Source organism: Herpailurus yagouaroundi, unplaced genomic scaffold (genome assembly GCF_014898765.1).
Source record: "Herpailurus yagouaroundi ecotype Mexico unplaced genomic scaffold, PumYag 162, whole genome shotgun sequence".
NCBI classification, from domain to species: Eukaryota; Metazoa; Chordata; class Mammalia; order Carnivora; family Felidae; genus Herpailurus; species Herpailurus yagouaroundi.
The window spans coordinates 10,631,773-10,651,445 of NW_024412403.1; the positions used below are offsets into that span (position 1 = coordinate 10,631,773).

General features: G+C 49.9%; 1 protein-coding gene and 1 long non-coding RNA gene across 2 annotated transcripts in view; one reads left to right on the forward strand and one right to left on the reverse strand.

Moving 5' to 3' along the window:
- Positions 1 to 19,673, forward strand: part of RUNX1 (RUNX family transcription factor 1) — a gene marked incomplete at its 3' end in the record, with an annotated part of 95,697 nt that overhangs the window by 50,290 nt on the left and 25,734 nt on the right. The window contains exon 5 of the mRNA XM_040484973.1: positions 5,343 to 5,534. Within this exon, the coding sequence (XP_040340907.1) occupies positions 5,343 to 5,534 (192 nt within the window). The remainder of the gene's footprint in view (positions 1 to 5,342; positions 5,535 to 19,673) is intronic.
- On the reverse strand, positions 14,880 to 16,945 carry LOC121035965 (uncharacterized). The gene is made up of 2 exons (XR_005793161.1): positions 16,617 to 16,945; positions 14,880 to 15,040 (listed from the first exon to the last, which is right to left on the reverse strand). It is a non-coding gene; the product is annotated as an uncharacterized LOC121035965 (long non-coding RNA).

Below are 19,673 nucleotides of genomic sequence, written 5' to 3' on the forward strand. Positions count from 1 at the left end.
CACATCGCTTGGGCCTTATTAGACGTCTAAATTCTCAGGCCACACCCCAGGGCTACCAAGTCAGAATGCCCCAAGGCTCGGATGCTCATTCAGGTGTGTGAGACATAGCTCTCTACTGTGGGGTCACAATACACTTCTGGCTCTACACACGAGCTGGGAACAGAAGTGGGACAGTAAAGGCAGAAAGTGCAAATCCTTATGGTGCTCTGGTGGCCCGGTGACCTACAATTACCTAACACTGTTCACTCTGCTTTCGATCCACCGGCGGGGGGGGGGGGGCACACAGAAATTGGTATGGATAGGAGCAAGATTGCGGGGCGGTGGGTGGGCAGCTGTTTAAGGGAGTGGGTGTGTTTTCAGACCTGCCCTCCTTCTCTCATTGGCCGTGTGAGGTTAGATAAATGACATAACCGGTCTGAACTTCACTTCTCACACGTGGGTTAAAAAACAAAGCCGATTTCTTCGGCACGTCTCCAGTTCTGAAGTACTCTAACTTTGCAGGGATGTCCTAGTTTGACAACATGGGGAGAAATTAGAGGGAGAAGTTAGGCTACCAAAGTTTATATGGCACTGGACAATCTATAAACATGAATATATAATATGTATCCTAATATAGAATATGCTAACATACATATCATATATTTGATATCATGATATATACATACATGTATGTGTGTGTATATATATATATATATATACACACAATGGGACAATACTGTCCAGCATGAAATTAGCCAGCAGACAGATAGTTTTGCTATTAGAAAGATTTATTTCATCACCTGCAAGGTGCTTTAAGGAAGGATCACATTCACATTCGGTATGATTACTTTCCTGTCCTCAAGACTTTAATAACCCCGGAATCTAGAGTTTAGACTGTTATACCAGGAAAAATGAGCTGTTGTCTACACACGTCAATTTCTTTTCCATAGTCCTAAAGCCGTAGCAAATTAAGGGGGAGATACCCAGGTTTTTATATCCAGACCCATGTTGTTAGTATCAGATTGACCAGCAAGCATCTTTTGAAATGCAAAAGAATTGTATTGTATGCTTTTAGAATTGTATGCTTTTAGAAGACTCACAAGGTCATATATAGACATACACAAATATATGTATCTATACATATATAGATAGATATCTTTTTGGTATTATCATTTCGCATGCATTTTCTTCAACTGTTCATCATGACAGTGCTTCGAATCTATGCCTTCCTACTTTTTCAAGAAAAGTAGTAAACCCATACCAGAAACATGGGCTGACAAGCTGCCATAAAATTATTCTCTCTGGCCAAAATTTTCCAGGAAAATGTGACAATTTAGCCTTACTTGTTTTCTGTGATAGAGAAGAATATAGTTCGGGCGCCTGGGTGGCTCGGTTAAGCACAGAACTCTTGATCTCAGCTCAGGTCTTGATCTCAGGGGCGTGAGTTCAAGCCCCACGTTGGGCTCCAGGCTGGGTGTGGAGACTACTTTAAAAAAAGAATTTTAAAAGAGAAAATATCATATTCCACAGTTCAACCGTGGTTTCTTAAAAAATATAGTTCAGTTATGGAAGAGAGATGCATACCTACTCAGTCTAGTTTTTATAGCAGAAAAATTGAAAGCTGGTCTCATTATCCATCATGGCTATCATAACATTTAGGGATGCCTTGTGGGCAGCTATCCCAGAAAGCTCCAGGACGTATATCTCTGGAATGAAGAAGTAAAATTTCGCAGATGGGATTAATTTATTTTTATTCCCTTTTTTTTTTCTTTTGGCTTTTTATGACACTATGTATATAATAAAATCCTAATCAAATACTTCTTCCAGAATGTGGGAATAGTAAAAGAGAGAAACAAAATTAAGTATCCTTTTCAACTCTGTTCAAGAGTCATTGAGATGTCCTGGTATGAAATCTTAAAGCAGCCACTATTTTAAGGGCCACCGTGTCAACATTTTCAGCTTACTTACAGTGGGCTCAAAAAGTCAGACTACCAAACGTGCATGCTTAGCGCTGCATGGTAATTCTACTAGATTTGATCCAGAGTTGAATTCCCTGCTGCCCTCTGAAGCCCAGTCCTCAGCAAGAAAGAAGAAAAGGGAGCTTGATAGTGAACATTTCCCATATTTAAAATTCAGGGGGCAAATTGACATTTTAATTGCACGCAGATACAGGAAACCGGAGACCTAAAGCATCCATTTTCCCCGGCTTGAAAGTTTATGTCGGAAGCTCCTGTATTTCATACAAAATATGCCTCTTTGGCCCATGAAATCTGATGGCTTCAGAAAAGAAGAATTAGGTGTTCCTTTGATCTAGCTTATAAATGCATCTGAACCACACCTTTCAGATGATAATGCTTTTTATTTCCCCCGTGCCTTGGTGTTACGACCCTCTAGCACCCTGGTGAGGAAGTGACTGGTGAGGGGAGATTCCCTGCAAAGATAAGAAGGCTCTTACCGCCAGGATCACATGTGGGGAGGGCGCGGAATGAATGCTTCCCCCCACTCCTCCGGCATTAAACTCAGCCTCCCGACTCTCGGGGCTTAGAAAATGGCTGCGAGTGAAGAATTGTTTTCTCTGAGAGTTATGCCCGAACATTCCTGCTAAAGCAGGCAGTCATCAGTTAATCTCTGTAAATGACTACGATTTTGGCAGGTGTCAGCTGATACAGAAATTGCTCACATGTTAAAACTTTTGGTTTTTTTAGACGTAGGGCAATGAGAGGGGACTAATGCAAACAAATCATCTCAACGTTGTGCCTGGCCACAGTAGCGGCTTACCTAAAATGACTTATTCCTGCTCCATGTTTTTGGTGGCACGAGATCCCCAACCTTGGGGACCGAGGCGGACACAACCGAGAGCCGCACTTCAAAGGCAGACCGTAGAGTCCAAATTGCCAAATGCTGTGTACTCACAATGATCTCGTATACATCATCCTTCTGGATCACCCTCTGTCCTTGACACGGTGTTCTTCAAAAATGCCACTGGGTGCCCAAGGAATGTGAAGTTTTGAAACGGGTACAAAACCTGCTGGAAGCCTCTGTACCATTATTTCGCCAAACCGGCGTTCTTTCTGAGGCAGTGGAACTCCCCAGAATCATTTGTCCTGCCCTCTTGTCTCCCTGACTCCTAATACCAACCATTAGGTCGTGGTAGGCATTTAAAACTGCTTTGAATGGCTTCTGAGTTGGAATTCTTTTGCTTGTAGGAATACCAGATTTCTCAGTCTGATCAGCGGAAAGCTAAGAATCTGTCCCAAATATAAAAGGAGGGAGGAGTCGGGGTGCCTGGGTGGCTCAGTCGGTTGAGCGTCTGACTTCGGCTCAGGTCATGATCTTGCGGTTTGTGGGTTCGGGCCCCACGTCGGGCCCCGTGCTGACAGCTCAGAGCCTGGAGCCTGCTTCGGATTGTGTCTCCCTCTCTCTCCGCCCCTCCCCCACTTGCGTGCGTGCGCGCTCTCTCTCTCTCAAAAATAAATAAACATTAAAAAAAAAAAAGGAGGGAGGAGTCAGGGAAAGATCCATCCAGAGACACTGAATTACACCATGATCCACTGAAATAGAATGTTCTAGAAAAAGACATTTTCATACTTCTGAGAGAAAGGGATGACAGGAGTTGTTCCGGGACGTGGCCTTATGGCCTTTCGCCCACAAGGCCAGTGCTTAAAATACTCGGCCGGTAAGAGGCCTCTCACATGTGTGCTGGCCCTGTGTGACTCAGGCTGTTTGTGTTCAGGTCGAGTGTTGTGGGCTGCGGGGCTGAATCAGAGTCCAGATTTGCCTTGGTGACACATGAAAAGAGGGAGCGTTGCGTTTGAACTACACAAATATTATGCTTAAGTCGTTTTCCTCATTTTGGAGCCAAACAGGTCTTGTCCATGATAAAAATCACTGCAGTATAGTGGGTCCTTTTTTTGGTCTGGAATTTGAGACTGCATCCACTGTGCCAAGGGGCCTGGCAGCAGGAAGAAACGGCAAGCCACGGAGATTTGGAGCCGTAATACAAGTTATAAAATTTAATTTTGTCATTGTAGCGATCGGGAGCTGGGCTGAAATGCACTCCTCCCACCCCACTGCCCCCCCAGGCCGGGGAGAGTAGACCCCTGGAATTCTCTTTCTAACTGCGGGCTGGGTCAGGGCATGTGAAGCAGCCCCAGTTTATGGCAACGAGGTCCAGTGTTGTTTGGAGGCCGCCTGACAATGGCGGAGGGGGTTGGGGGGGGGGTCGGTGTGTGAAATTGGTCAATGACCCTTTATTCGAACCACAGGGGTGAGGAAGGAGCAGGGGCACATCGTCTTTCAAAGGGGAATGAATGAATCGCCTGGCCCCGCGGTGGCTAGATCGGTACATCTCGAGCCTCAGTTCTGCTTGCCAGGCCTGCGTCTCCAGTGTAGAGACATTTTGTTGGAGGAATTAAGGAAGGAAACAGGAGGCCCAACCCTCCCGGCCTGTCCCATGTGAATGGCCTCTGCTCACTGCATCGTGGTGACAGTGACTTTGATGGGGAACAAGGCAAGGACACTCACCATCTATACAGACACTGGGCCCCCCCCCCCTTGGATTCCTGAGCCCCTGGGCCAGCTCCTCATGTCTGCTGGCACATCCTCTGGGCTCCAGTGGGCCCATCCTGCTGGGAATACTGGACCCGTTGAGGCCCAGGCTACACCTTCCGGTCCACCCCCCTCTTAGAGGGTGCACCTGGGGAAGTCAGCTTCAGGAAGGAATGCTCAAGAATGCCCATAGAAAGCTTTCGAGGAGAGGGAGAGGAGAGGGGCCGAGGGGCTGCCCGAGCCCTGCATTTAGCAGGAAATCGGACCTCCCCAAGGACTGTGGGTTTGCAGCCACACCTCATTTCCTGTTGGAAGGGGCGTGCGCTGAGCTCCAGGGCCCACTCTGCTGCCTCTAAAACCTGCCAGTGGTGATTGGATTTGCAGTAGGGAGCGGCCGTTCCGATGCCACAGGGAAGGGACCTTTCCTGGCTGCCACAGCTTCGCCCGTGGTGTGCGGCCGAGCGCCAACGACCGATGCTCCTTCTCTCCCTCTCGACCTGACGCGGTCACCAAGGCGGGTGCGCCCCCCGCGTTCTGCCCAGCGGAGGTGGGCGCACGGGGTTAGGGAGACGGGGCGCACACTGGGTGGGCCGCCCAGTGGCCTGGGACGATGGGGGCCCCGAATCCCCCCCCCGGGGCGCCCCAGCCAAGCATGCAGACCTCCAGCGAAGCCACGTTGGGGGCGAGGGGAGAGGGAGGGGAAAGACAAGAAAACCCCGGATGTCAGGAAATCCACAATACATTTTCTGATCTTTTCCCTCCCTCCTTCCTTGCCTCCCTCTCCCCTCCCCACCCCACCCCCCTCCCCGCAATAGGACATCGTCAGAAACTAGATGATCAGACCAAGCCCGGGAGCTTGTCCTTTTCCGAGCGGCTCAGTGAGCTGGAGCAGCTGCGGCGAACAGCCATGAGGGTCAGCCCACACCACCCAGCCCCCACACCCAACCCTCGGGCCTCCTTGAACCACTCCACTGCCTTTAACCCTCAGCCTCAGAGTCAGATGCAGGGTAAGTACCTGGAGGGAGCCCGCTTCCCGCCTCGCCCTCGGGCCGCACCCCCTCCCCCAGACCAGTCCTGGCTTCTTCCTCCTCCTTGCGCTGAGGGTGGTCCTCGTGGGACCAGCAGCCTCGTAGACACGCAGGGTCTCTGGCCCAGCCCGGACCTACTGAGTCAGATCTGCCTTGTACTGAGATCCCCAGATCCGGAGGCTTTGGTGCCTAGGATATGGAGAGATATCTATCTATACGTAGATAATATCTTGAATGTTTTCAAGAGTTAGCTTTGGCTATGTTGTTTTCCTCCCTACCCATTAGGCTAGAACACACACGCACGTACACACGCACGCACCCCAAGCGAGGTGAAAGTCAGGAGGTTTCAAGTTCCTGTGGGCTTCAGATCATTGGTGGGGCTTGTACCTAATATATGTCCTTTACGAAAATATAAAGAAATACGAGGAAAGTCTGGCTGCCATCACATCAAAGGTATTATTTACAATAAAATAAATTTGCAATCAATAAAGAGTGCAGATTAACACACACACACACACACACACACACACACACACAGCCATACACGCATACCCTGGGGTTTAGCTAGCAACTGCAAAAACACTGTAAAATACAGTAATTGCATAAAATGCCCTGTGCCAAATTAGATAATACACAAAGTTCATTTGCACCGTAGAAACCACTGACGTCAATGGTTATTTGCTCTGTGATACCATGTCAAATTTCCGAAATACAGTCCCTTACTCTGTGCTGTGCAGCACACAGCTGTATGTGATATGGTCACAGTCAGATTCTCTTCTCCAAGTAGTAGGCTTGTTGGACTCAAAGGGAGAGATAAGGGACACATCTGGGGGAGAGAGCAGGTGGCCAGCCAGGGACACGCTACCAGCCCCCCCCCCCCCCCCGAGACTGCCAAAATTCGCTTCCCCGGGTGCTTTCTCTGTGTGAGTCGTATTGCGGGATGTGCTCTCCTCGTGAGTTCTTCAAGGTTTCTCGACCAGTACCCCTCTTTTGGGGCTAGCACTTGGGGGGTCCTCGAAGAGTAGGCTGACTCTCTTGCCCAGAGTTCGACGGCTCCTGTCCCAGGCTCTCATAATGATGTTTCTGGGGGCGGTTCTTTTATTTGCTTGGAAAATTCCCAAAGACGGCTTCCCGTCAGATGCTCGGCACACAGCTGTTAAGTGGCCTGTGGGTAGAGTGGCCCCTCTGTATCGGAACAGAAACCCAGAGCTTGATTCGGGCAGGTTGTCTCTCATCTACAGACTCATCTTAGGTGTCTTGAGACATAGCCTCCGTGAAAGCATCAGGTTTATGGTGCTTTATCGTGACTAGTCATTCAAAAATATGCACACTGATCTTTTCTAATGCCAAAATGCAGGCGTGGACGGTAAATTGGGTCGAATGGCACATTAATGGAAAGCGATGGGCAAGGGGTTGAATGATACTTGCCTTCCAGATAGAACAAACTGTCAAGGCGATTTTTTGATCTTGTGTTGAGGGCCATTGAAATTACTTTACGTCACCTGCAGACCTCCATCTGTGACGTCAAAGGGAAGATTTCTATTCTCTTATTCTCTCGTCGTATGCCGGGCCATTTATACTACTAGGTTGATGAAGGGACTTGCCTTTTTCTCCTGATATTGGAACCAAAACTATTCAGCATTTTTTAGAAAGCAATGGAAAATTCAACCACAGCGGGGGCAAGTTGAAATGGTCACCCTGAAGCCAGCTTTGTTTTCAGACGGTTTTGGTGAGGAGTGAATCAGATCTGATTTCCCTCCTTGTCAGATACGCTCTTTTTTTTTTTTTTTTTTTTTTTTTTTTTTAACAAAAAGGAGAGGGGGAGGGTGGTAATTGAATTCTTGTCCTCGGCAGTCAGCAGCTCTTGGGTGGAGACACGACCGTGGACAGGCATTCCTCAGCTCTTTGGAATACTGTATGCTTAGCAGAGTATCAGGTTTAACACAGAGCATCACCCCTTTATTGTTCCTTTTGAAAACTTTTTACTTCTGCAACATGTAAGTAATAATAACTTGCTTTTAGAGGGCCCTAGAGGCTTGGTTGCTATGCTAAAGAATGTGTTAACTATATTGCTAATGCTCTTTCTTTCCAAAATATGATTTGCTGGTCAGTACATCACTTGTAAAATTATAGGAACTTTTTAAAAATAACCGCCCAAGATATATTCGTGTAAAACTCCTTTTTCTTTCTTCCTTTTTTTTTTTTTTCTATAAGGAAATGTTTTTTTCCCTTAGTCATGGTTTGAGTAGACCCTGGGGATTTTTTTTCCCTGAAATTAGAAAGTTAACAGGGATAATAGTAAAGTCTCTTTCAGCCAGAACCTTCATTTTGTTCTTGACAAGTAGGAAAATGGTTATTTTCCTGGCTTAGCTCTGGAGACTCCATATTATATTTAAGAAGATGCTTTATGTAAAAATTCAGCATGTGTTTATGGCTCTCTTTGAAAAGGCATCAATCGCTATTAAAAAAATATCCCAAAGGTAGTCATGGAAGTTGAATAGGGTGCCGTACAGATGTGTGAATGTTTTCAGCATCTGGAAACATCAGCAGCTGGGGGCTTGGAGAGATCGTGGGCTGACAGAGAGGCTGGGACTTCATCCGGAGAGCTACGCCTGCCCCTTCAACTCTGCCCGTCGGAAATCACAGATGTAGAATAACGCCTCTGTTTATCTGCAGTCAGATGTGCTTGAGAGTCCCCCAAAACAGACATCTCAAATTATCTGAAGCAAGGTAAGGGAAAAGGGGGCAGGCCGCCACCCACCAAACCACTGTTCGTTTGGTGAGGTTTTTAACTATTAAGAGGGCTGAGGTCAATTTCAACTTCCTACTTTTCCAGCTCTTAAAAGTGAAGAGAAAGCCATTTTGTCGCGGCTACACGATTAGGCAAGAGAGCATCACGAACTGCTACGGGCGAGGTTTAGGATTCTCGTAGAGTCATGGGAAGGAAGACGGACACGTGTCCTTTCAAAAGATGGGACAGGACAGATTCTAGCAAGATGAGGTCGCCGATGCTCAATCGGTCACACGCACTCCTTTAGAGATGGCTCCAGGCGACCCAAGCAAGTCATTTTAAGAATTTGACTCCTGATTTACCAGAACTGATGAACCACATTTACAGCTGCATAACCCCCACCTTTCTGGGAAGAGGTAGACAGACTCACATCTGAAGAAACTGGAGAAAGGAAGGGGCCAAAGTTTTGTACTGCTGCTGCATGTTGGCGTGAGGTTCAGCTCTTTAACCCGTTACGCTGTATTTTGGCACAGGTCAGACCTTCTGTACACGTTATTCCGCTCTCACCGCGATCCCCTGATGCGGGTTGTAGACAGAGGGGATAAACCCCACAGGCTAACAATTGCCCAGATTCTCCAAGAGCAGAAATGACGGACTTAGACTCAAACCCAGATCTTTCTGGCTACGGAGCCAGTGTTGCGAGGGTGGCAGGTTCTGTTGGATCAAGGATCCATTAGACTCAAGCCTGACCAGGGTCAAAAGATCCAGATCCTCAAAGAGGCGAGGGGAGGAGTGCTGAGCTGGACATTCACGTGCCTTCTGTTAGCATTAGATGTTGCTGATGATGATAACCTTAGGGCCAGACTCTGTGGTGGGCACCTCGAAAAACTATCTTTTTGGGGGGTGGGGGGCATCAAGCAGGGGGCTTGATTTTTCAAGCTGGGGACAAAAGGACACTTAACTCAGAATCATGAATCTCCAGCATGAGGGAACGAAGGACGAGGAGGGCTTCCCAACTGTTCTTTGTTTCCTGGGGCAGCGGCCCGGCCTTCCTGCATGTACGAGTCTGTCTCTCTTGGGGTCCGTTGTTGCCGGAACCTTCCGAACGTCCAACCACAAGCCACCTCTGATCAGCCTTGAGGAGTATGCGCGTGCCTCTCGCCGAGAGTTGAGAGTATGGCCAGAGAGTGGAGACCCTGACATCTCAGATTCACCTCCTGATTTTTAGTATTCCAAACGATTTTTGCTTTGATAGTGATTTTCCCCAAAAGTCAAAGTTACTTTGGAAAGGCTACGGTTGTCTGTGAAGCTTTTGGAGGTATGAATTGACTTTGTTCCTCAGCTATCCGGTTACATATGTCAGTGTTTATCAGCCACATTGACAAAAGGGAAAAAAAGAACCTTTCTACTTCCCTGTAGGAGGTGAGAGAAATCCCCTTTCCAGCCTTGGGGGTAAAATATCAAACTTCTCTTTTCTTCTCTTTACTTCTTCTCTGTCGCTCTCTCTCTCTCTCTCTCTCCTTCCTTTTTCGTCTAGAAGTTCAAAATCAGAGTGGGGTGGGGGACTATATATCCAAAGCCAGAGGGGTCTGCACATGTAAATCTACAAATGGTCATTTAATGCTTACACAACAAAGCAAACTAGTCAGGGAGCTAGGAATCGACTTAGAAGCCATGCGGTAAAGGTGAAAAGTGAATGATTTAAAAATCACTCTTATCTAGCATGGTAGAACTTGAGAGCCTTTAGAGGTTTACGACGTCAGAATCTGAACACGATTGAGATCAAGCCTGAATCGGGTGTCCCTGTAAATACAGAAAAATAAATAAATGCGAGAGGGAAGGGACGGATGGAAAAGGAAAACAGTGGAAAGGATGCAGAAGGAGGAGTTCACGTGTGAGGGGCGCCCGGGTGGCTCAGTCGGCTGAGTGTCCGACTTCGGCTCAGGTCACGGTCTCGCCGTCTGTGAGTTCGAGCCCCGTGTCGGGCTCGGTGCTGACAGCTCGGAGCCTGGAGCCTGCTTTGGCTTCTGTGTCTCCCTCTCTCTCTGCCCCTCCTCCGCTTGTGCTCTGTCTCTGTCGGTCTCTCAAAAATGAATAAATGTAAAAAAATAATAATAATAATTAAAAAAAAAAAAGAGTTAACGTGTGGGTGAGCAAGCTGACAGGTGCCACTGCTGTGTCCTGTCCTCTCTTCTCAGGAGCAGGCGGAGGGGTTAGAGTTAACAGAGCTAAAAGCATTCTCAAGGCAGGAATTGAGAACCCAGTTTACTGTTTCCCCTGTTCTTGGCTGGTGCAATGTAAACTGTAGGTTTAAGGAAAGTTTGAAAAGCTCATATCAATGAATCGCGTCGTAGACATGCAGAAAAAGAGAAAGGGGGATGGGAAGAAAGCTAAGTCTGTTTTCTCCTTGAGAAAAAGGCCGTAAGGCCTTCGCCATTGTAGCTTGGGTTGAATGTGGCTACCGTGTGTCTAACACCCTTGATTTCCATTCACGGCCTGTGAGTTCCTCTCGCGCTGTGTTGATGGCGAGGCATGGTAAGCGACACAGAACCCCCTTGAACGGCACGGCTCAAAATGCCTGCACTGTATTTACAAGCACCGCACAGCTAAGTACTTAATAAACCAGCCCTTCAAAGGAGCCGCCGGCCTCGTGAGCTGTCAGCACCCGTAATCATAAACCACATTTTTAGCGGGACTACATTTTCAGACCAAACGTTTTCATGGATGTCGTTCAAGGTGATCGGACCGTGTTTTCCAGAGCGTGTTGGCAATGCTCTTCTAATGCTTTTCTAATTACAAGAAAGAAGGGTTCACTTTAGGGCCTGATCTTAAGGATAAAATATTCCTTCTGAGGATTTGATATGTTCTGAACAGTCCCCTCGTTCTGGTAATCTACAGGCCGGCACGCGGGTGTGTGGGTGCACACACACATACAGAGTTTTTGCTCAGAAGAGCAAGGTTTTAATAAAACTCTAGCTGGAGCACTTCCATGGTACCGATGATTAAATGGCGAGAGGGAGAGCTGAGCTGAGGACCTAACGGCTTAGAAAGACAGTGCACAGTGGCTAAGAGTGAAGGCTCAACTGGCAGACCACCTTGGCCTAACCCCGGCCTCTACCGTGTATTGCTCTGGGACCTCTGGCAGGTTACTTAACGACTTAAAGCCTCAGTTTCTCCACTTGCAAAACAAGAGCAGTAATTATGCTTGGAGATTCTAGGGCCATCGTGAAGCATGAAGCGGTGAGCCGTAGATTCAGCCCGTGGAAAACACTTAAAACCGTTAGGGGCGCCTGGGTGGCTCAGTCAGTTGAGCATCCCACTCTTGATTTCGGCTCAGGTCGTGATCGCACGGTTTGTGAGTTCAAGCCCCGCATCGGGCTCTGTGCTGACGGTGTGGACAGCCTGCTGGGGATCCTGTCTCCCTCTCTCTGTGCCACTCCCCCCCCCCCCCCCCCCGAGCACGCAAATCCGTGCCTCTGGGTGTTCCTTGGCTCCTGGCTCTCCCTTTCCAGGCTCCCCTTTCACCTTCATACGGCCTCCTTGTCTGTGTCATCCCCCTCTTCTGTCTCTTATGAGGACACTTGTCACTGGATTTAAGCCCCACCCAGATAAACCAGGAGAATCTCATCTCTTCTCACTGAATCACATCTGCAAAGATTGTTTCTCCAAATAAGATCACATTCACGGGTCTGTGGCTCAGAACATGGACACACGTTTTTTGGTCGAGGGGCGGCGGGGGGGGGGGGGGGGGCGGGGCAAGGGGAGGGGGAAGGGCCAGTGGGCACCATTCTAGCAATACACCAAAGTAGAAAGGACAGGAGGCCGCAGAGGAGTCTAGAAATAACTTTGCTGCGTCCACCCCCCAGAGCAGATATTTTAGGCAGGGGACATATGGACACAGTGGCTCACGTTAAATGCCTCCATCATCTCTTCTGGCCAGCAGGTCAGCCCGTCATTGCTGGCACTCAGTATCATGGTACTTTTATCTCCCAGGCAGCAAAACATAGGATTTTTTTTTTTTTTTTTTTATGTGAAGTCAGACATTTCTTAACATTTTCTAGCGCACGTAGGCAGATGGGACCAGAGGGCCAGCAGTGCTAGGTAGGGAAAGGTCACGGGGATCTCTGCCCTGTCTCATGGGAACCACACAGACCAGCAGACTGGAGGCCTGGGTGCCCTCTGCCCTCGCCCCCAACAGCTCATGACGCTGTGGATGGTGGTAAGCATGGGCTCAGAAGACGACAGGAAGACCACAGCCAGCCAGTTGGGACGGACTCAAGATTTGGACCTCCCCAGAGCTAGGCGTATCACTGTCATTTGGGACAAGCTGCCTTTCTTTGAAAAATGGCTTTATGGCAAGGCATTGTTGACCGGACGCACATTTCGAAAGGCTGGCGATTCACTTTGCATGCCCCATAATCCCAAATTTACAAATCACCCGAAGATAGCCTTTCACATTTGTATATTTAAAAAAGAAACTTTGACTATGGCCACGAAGTCGTGTCCAAGTTTGCCCAAAGTTTGCACCCAGGGAGGAACAAACCATACTCTCTGGTAGCAAAGCCAGGGTCTGGGTTAGAGAGCTACTGTGCTTTCTTGTAAGGGGTGGTTCCCCAAGCTGAGCTGGTTTCACTCATGGGCGTTAGTTTTCCTCACGTCGAGGAGCGGCAAGGCAGGCCCTGCTGTAATTCAGTTCTTTTAGGGGCTGTTTAAAAGCACATGGGGTTTAAATAATGCTGAGGAACCCTAACGACTTCTGCCTCTCCTTATTCCTCTCTGGCCCTCGGGGCCTCACTGTCAGCCCTTTTTTTTTTTTTGAATTTTTTTTTTTCAACGTTTATTTATTTTTGGGACAGAGAGAGACAGAGCATGAACGGGGGAGGGGCAGAGAAAGAGGGAGACACAGAATCGGAAACAGGCTCCAGGCTCTGAGCCATCAGCCCAGAGCCCGACGCGGGGCTCGAACTCACGGACCGCGAGATCGTGACCTGGCTGAAGTCGGACGCTTAACCGACTGCGCCACCCAGGCGCCCCACTGTCAGGCCTTTTGGAGGAAAGTGTACCCAGGGCTTCTCAGACCTCAGGAGCCGCCTCGGTACATAGTTGTCTCAGATCCTCCCATTTTACGTCCGTCCGTAGCCTTCGCCCCTCTGGAGCTTTCCGATTATTGAACAATAATCTGCCTCCAAAGCAGAACAGCCCAATTGTTATGGAGATTAAAGGGACGGATTGCAAAACACCTGTAAATAAAATCTTCACTGACAAACGCAGTTTCTTTCCACAGACCTTTCTTCCGTAATCTCTTTCTGGCAGAACATTTTATGTTTTGATACCAGAGATTCAGTTACCAACCACAGTAAATAAAACAAAATAATTTCAAAAAATGGTATAGAACTCACCCGAAAAACAAACATTGGCCAGTCATGCTTATTTTCTGTTTTTTTTTTGTGCACGCCTGAGGATTGACCGCGGGGCGGGGGGGCCCCCCGCGCAGTACTTCTTATCCAGTTGATTTTTTTTTTCCTTTCTATTTTTTTTAATGTTTATTTATTTTTGAGAGCCAGAGAGACAGAGCGCGAGCAGGGGAGGGGCAGAGAGAGAGAGGGAGACACAGAAGCCGAAGCAGGCTCCAGGCTCTGAGCTGTCAGCACAGAGCCGGACGTGGGGCTCGAACCCACGAACCATGTGATCGTGACCTGAGCCGAAGTTGGACTCTTACCCTTTTGTAAAGGGGATTCACTGTAAGATGGAACCCCCTGTTTGTCCGCCTGGAGGGAGTGTGGACGAGATGGGGGAGGAGGTGGGAGAGAACTGACCAACGCGTCTCATGTCACCTCATGGCTGTCGCGTGGCCGTGAAACCTGAGCTTTAAAACACACAGCACGAACACACTTGGAGCTCACTCCTGCTCACCATCTTGGTCTTCCAGCCGACATTACTGAATCTACGCCTCCGTAAGTCAGTGCGATCATCGTGCTGAACAAGGCTTGGGCTGCTGGGGTGGCGAGCCCAGTCCCGCTGGGAGGAAGGGGGACGATGCACCGTGACCCTTCTGCTGTGGGGCTTTGGGTGTGGCCACCAGTGATGTCGTAAAGGCAGAGCATCCTTAGAGAAAGCCTCTGCGTCGGCACCACCCTGGGTGTGAGCAGTTCACCCATCCGGGACATTTAAATCTCCCAGATCTATAACTTGCTGGTTCCCACAGAGGAACTGTCTTTACTTACAGCTTTATGTGTTCAACTGAGTCACTCCGAGGCCAGACCCAAGACCCAGGGAGCTTACGCTGTGCCAACAACTCCTACCGTCTTTAGGAAGGTCGCATGTGGACGCTGACCTGCAGGAGTGGGGGTGGGGGAGGTCGAAGAATCTCTCAAGGTAAAAAGGGAGGAAGAAATAACCTGACCAGTGATAGTGCTCTTTGGAGTTGCAGGTCGCACAAGGGAAGTGAACGTGGTTGTTTTATTAAGTCTCATGGGGTTTGTGCCCAATGTGGCCACTCACACTGCATTAGCCCATGTCTCTGTAAGATCAGATGGCAAATTATATGATAAAGTTATTAAAATATCTGGAAAAGTCAGCACGAGCTCAAGGGCTCGCCTCGGCATTTCTGCCCGTTAAGTGGTTTATTGAGATCGCCCCTCTCGAGGTCTGTTCATCTTCATCCGGATGTTGTTGTAGATTGCCAGCTCTGTAGAACCGTCATTTGCCTGAATTCTCGGCCGTGATTCTGTGGCTGGTCCAAGAGGGTTGGTGTCTTCGGGGTGAAAGCACAAGTTTTTGAAACGCGCAGTGATGTCGCCCCCCCACCCCCCACCCCGCCGGTTTTGAACCTGCGGCATAGGTTGGTGACGGCGTCTATGCTGGGGTTGTGATCGGAGCAGACTGCGGTGAATTATGACGAGGACGCTGCCTGGTTCACGCGTGTACCAAAGGCAATAACAAAATGGAGCCCATGGTTTTGTCGTTGGTTCATGTAATCCCCACCACCTGTCACCCGTGAGGCGCAGGGCGCTGTCCTGAGGGTCCCGCCTAGTGGGCCCGCACAGGCGCACAGCCTCCACGTGGTCAGTTCCCGCCGTTCCCTTTACCGCCAATCCCGGGTCCCCCCGTCTCATATAAGCAATTACAGACATGGGCTTCAACGCTAATATTCTGTACTTCTGGTTCCTGCAGCTCCTGGAGATCACTGGTCACGCCGAACATTCTCAGGAAAACCAGTAGGGATGTCCCGGAATACCTCTACTCGGTTGCTTATGATTAAAAGGCCACCTTTCCTTTCTTTCTTTCTTTCTTTCTTTCTTTCTTTCTTTCTTTCTTTCTGTCTTCCTTCCTTCCTTCCTTCCTTCCTTCCTTCCTTCCTTCCTTCTATTTTTGGTAATATTTTTGCCGTGGGATTGAGCTTTCTGAGGCACCATATGTTGCCAAATGAGAGAAGTCATTGCCCAGACGTGGATCTGTTTAATTTAATATGATTTTCCACAAATTACAAAGCATGACTTCAAAATTGAATTTGTGCAAAATTACCGATGGCCAATTTCAGGTGGACGGGAGAGGAAATCTTGTTAGTCTTATTCCAGAATCTCTTCCCGATTTCCTCATTTGATTCTTTCACGCCTCGGGGGAGGGGGGGCGGTCGGGGGCGCGGCCGGTGGATACATTAGGGGGTCTATAAGGAGTTTCTTTTACTTTTCAAACTTTCTCCCTGGTCATTCATGGCTCCCTCAGACAGAGACACAGCGGCCTGGAGATGTCAAGACAGGGCAGATACAGCTGTTCCTCCCATCTTATCATCAGAAGAGACTCAGAAAAAAACAGGGGGCCCCCCTGCCCCCCCCCCCCCGAGAATGCACTTTCTCAGGAAAGCAGAATCTGGATCTATAAATTAGCACTAAAAGCTATATGGCGGATAGTGGGTACGGACTTTGGAATTCCAATCCCAGGTTGGCTGCTTCCCAGTTATGTGATCTTGCAAAAATTACTGAAGTCCTTTGTTCCACTGCTCCCCATCTGTAAAATGGGTGCGGTAATATTAGCACCTGACTCACCGGCGAGCTGTGAGGACAAATGAGTTACCATTCGTATGCCCGGCCCGCAGGGAGCGTCGCGTGTATTTACTCCTATTACGTCAGGAGTTTGCCGCAGGGATTGAGGTATATTTTCGTCAAGGGTTTAAGCACAGCGCCCACTAAATAAGTGGTTGGTGTCATTTGCTTTACTCTTAACGCTATTATTGTTCTCGTGCTGGTGGCAGTGGTATATCACCAGGGTGTCACATATCCGTCCATCCTGCCCGGTTCGGATGAGCCACACAGCCACTCTGTGACACTCACCTTGTGTCTCCTTGTTCCGCAGGAGGACAGGAGCCCTGTCTGTGGTGGTTTCAGTAGGGTCTTCGAGTCCTGTCCCGTTTCCTTGGGTGAACTCCAACAGGAGAGCCCATAACTGCTGCTCCACAAGGTCAAGTGGGAACGGCAAACTGTTGTAGCTGAAAGGGACCTTATTCTTCTTTGCTCCGTGCCCTTTATTTTACTCATGAGACACCCGAGGCCCAGGGAATCACAGGGATTGGCCTAGTTGGAGGCCGACCTGAACTCCAAGTCTTGGGACTCCTGGTCCAGTGCTCATCCCGTTGGTCCGGCCCGCCTCGGAGGTGGCCACGGAATATAGGGTATGGAACCCTCGTTAGGACACGTAATCCTGCTCTGCCTTCCGCGGCCCTTTTCTAGAAGTGTGCGGTCTCCTCAACGAGACGATAGGCCGCGTGGTCGGGTCCCATATCCTGTGCTTCTTTGTGTCTCCGTTTGCAAAATGCTCAATTCCACACTTGCGTAGGGGTTCTGCGAAAAGGCAAGGCTAGGGTACCCGTCTCCAGGCCACCCTGTGTCCTTCTCAGCCCCACAGAGCGCCCCCCCAGCCCAGCTCCCTGGGGGACAGCAAACAGCTGCAGAAGGGCTGACGGGACACTCCGTGACCACAGGGCCCACGTGGGCAGCAGCCGCGGATGAACCCCGACCCGTCCCTTACTTGCATGAATCGGACACATTCAGAGAATGTGAATGGTCAGCCTCTTTGGCATTTTTAACGAACCATCTACAAAAGGATTTCTTTGAACCTAGTTTCACCTTCCTGTGTGATTTTAAGTAAATACCTCCCTGGGCCGATTCCGCCCACAGGCCCGGGCCTTGAAAGCCTGCTGGCGGCTTGGGCTGGCGGGCCAAGAGGAGGCCTGCAGACAGGTGTGCGAGGGTTTTGGGGCGGGGCCGGGCAGCCACAGCTGTGGGAACTCGGCAAAGCCGGGGCTGGGGGGGTGCTGGGGACGGGTGCTCAGTGACAGTCCCATGTCCCAGTTCAGGACACCGCTGCCAACTTCTGCATCTAGGCCGCGCGGACGAGGGAGCTAGGGCCAGACACAGGCGTCCCCGCGACTGACCACCGCCGTGATTTCAGAGTCAGGGTCACGGGCGGCAAGACCAGAGCCACCCAGGGCCTTCACGGGAATCCCGTGGGCAGCTACCAAGTGTCCCTCTGTCAGAGGCGCTGACTCGAGGGTGGCTTCCGGGCTCCCTTGCATTGGTGGTCACCTGTCCTATGTGCACCTTAGTTAAGGGTTAATCAAGAGAAGCAGGGACTTGAGGCCCCGCACCGACTAAGCACGTGGACCGGCCCTCCCGGCTTCGCCTCCCACAGCGCCTGACTCTTGACGAGTTATGACCATAGCCCTGGGCGGGGTGGGGGGGGGGCGGTGCTTAAGCTCCAGGCCTCGCACTGGAGGTTCTCAGGGCTGGTCCGAGAACCACAGGTTTCTAAAGAACAGACCAGAAGAGGGGGCGATAAAGGAAATGCTGGGAAATGGCTCTTTTTGTTGCTCAGAAGAACAGAGCCATTCGGAAACATAGCATCCAGTGGTGTCGGAAGTTTTCCCAGCCAGGGGAACGATCGATGTCCCCTGGTTTGGGCAGTGCTTACAGTGACTTTGAACTTCTGACCGCGGAAATGAGTGAATCCTAGAAAGCCGGACTAGAATGAGATGGCCAGCCCCCCCCCCCCCCCCCGCCCCGCCTCATTCAATAGGGGAGACACCGGAAGCCCAGAGAGGTTAAGCGACTTGCCGGAGATCACACAGCCAGCTGCTGTACTCACGTGCCCAGCTTTCGCGCCCATCCTCCCCAGCTGGGACACATTCTCGTATTAGGACACAGCAAAGTGAAGCTTCCCAAGAAGTCCCTGCAAAACAGCCCTTATGTGAAAGAGGGGCTGTTGGAACAAGATAGGGCAAACACCAGTGTGCCTGCGCACTGCTCCACCCAGTTTCTCTTCTTTATATTATAAAAAAAAAAAAAAAAAAAAAAAATGGTCTCAAATAACCCAAACAGGCAGGGTCTGATCTGCAGACAGTCTGCAGGCATCCGCCCAAGAAGCTGCCGGTCGGCTGGTCCATCCTTCACTGATTTATGTTGTGTGTGTTAAGCCTTAAATTGTTGAGACTCTGGCTGGCTGCAGTGGTATTACTGGAGGGCTGGTGCATGTTTTCAGCTCACGGAGCTGGCTCCGGGACTGGAGGTGTTGGCCTCAGATCAAGTCCAATCTCACACCTGTCTGAGACAATGAAGGCCTTGTTAGACACATCTCCAGTCAAGGCGGCTCAGGCTGCTTATTTTTCACGTTCAGAACAGAGGGGCGGGGGGCGGGGGGGGGGCGGACCTTGGGGCTGGGGAGAAGCCAAGGCGAGACTGGGAAATGCTGGGGTCAGCTGCCTCCCTTGCCCTCTCCTTCCCCCTCTTCCCTGCCCACCTCCCCCCCACCCCATTTTATAAAGTTTTCCTTATTTTTGGAAATTAAAAACAAACAAACAATACCAACAGTAGCCCTCTTATGAAGGAGAATTTCCTACTGCAAAACAGGGAGCTTGAGGCCCGTTGGAGAATAAATTCCCAGTCATCAAGGGGGTTGAACAACACCGTGGAGAAGCGGGGGTGGGGGTGGGGGGCATGGGGGCGGGTAGCTGAAATCTGAGCTTTTTCCACGCGAAGGGGTCTGTGCAGGAAGGATTTTCTCTTCTTGTTTTTCCCTTCTATTGCTGACGTTTCAGTGACCGGGGCAGTAAGCAGAGGGGAAGTCTTCCCCAGCTCTGTGTTACTCACTGATGAACTGGCAAGCTTGTGTCCCTCCTGTCCCTTGTTAGAACACCAGTGGGCCACCAGCACTTAAACGTCTGTGGACCCTTTGCAAATCCTGCTCTCCGGAGACCCTGACCCGAGGCAGCGACTGGGCAGGACCTCTTCTGGGCCCAGGTCAGCGGCCCTCAAGGCTGATGGCTGTGAGTGATCATTATTCGGTCAAAGCCACCCTGGAATGGCTTGCTTTGCATAGGACCGCACAATGTGGGA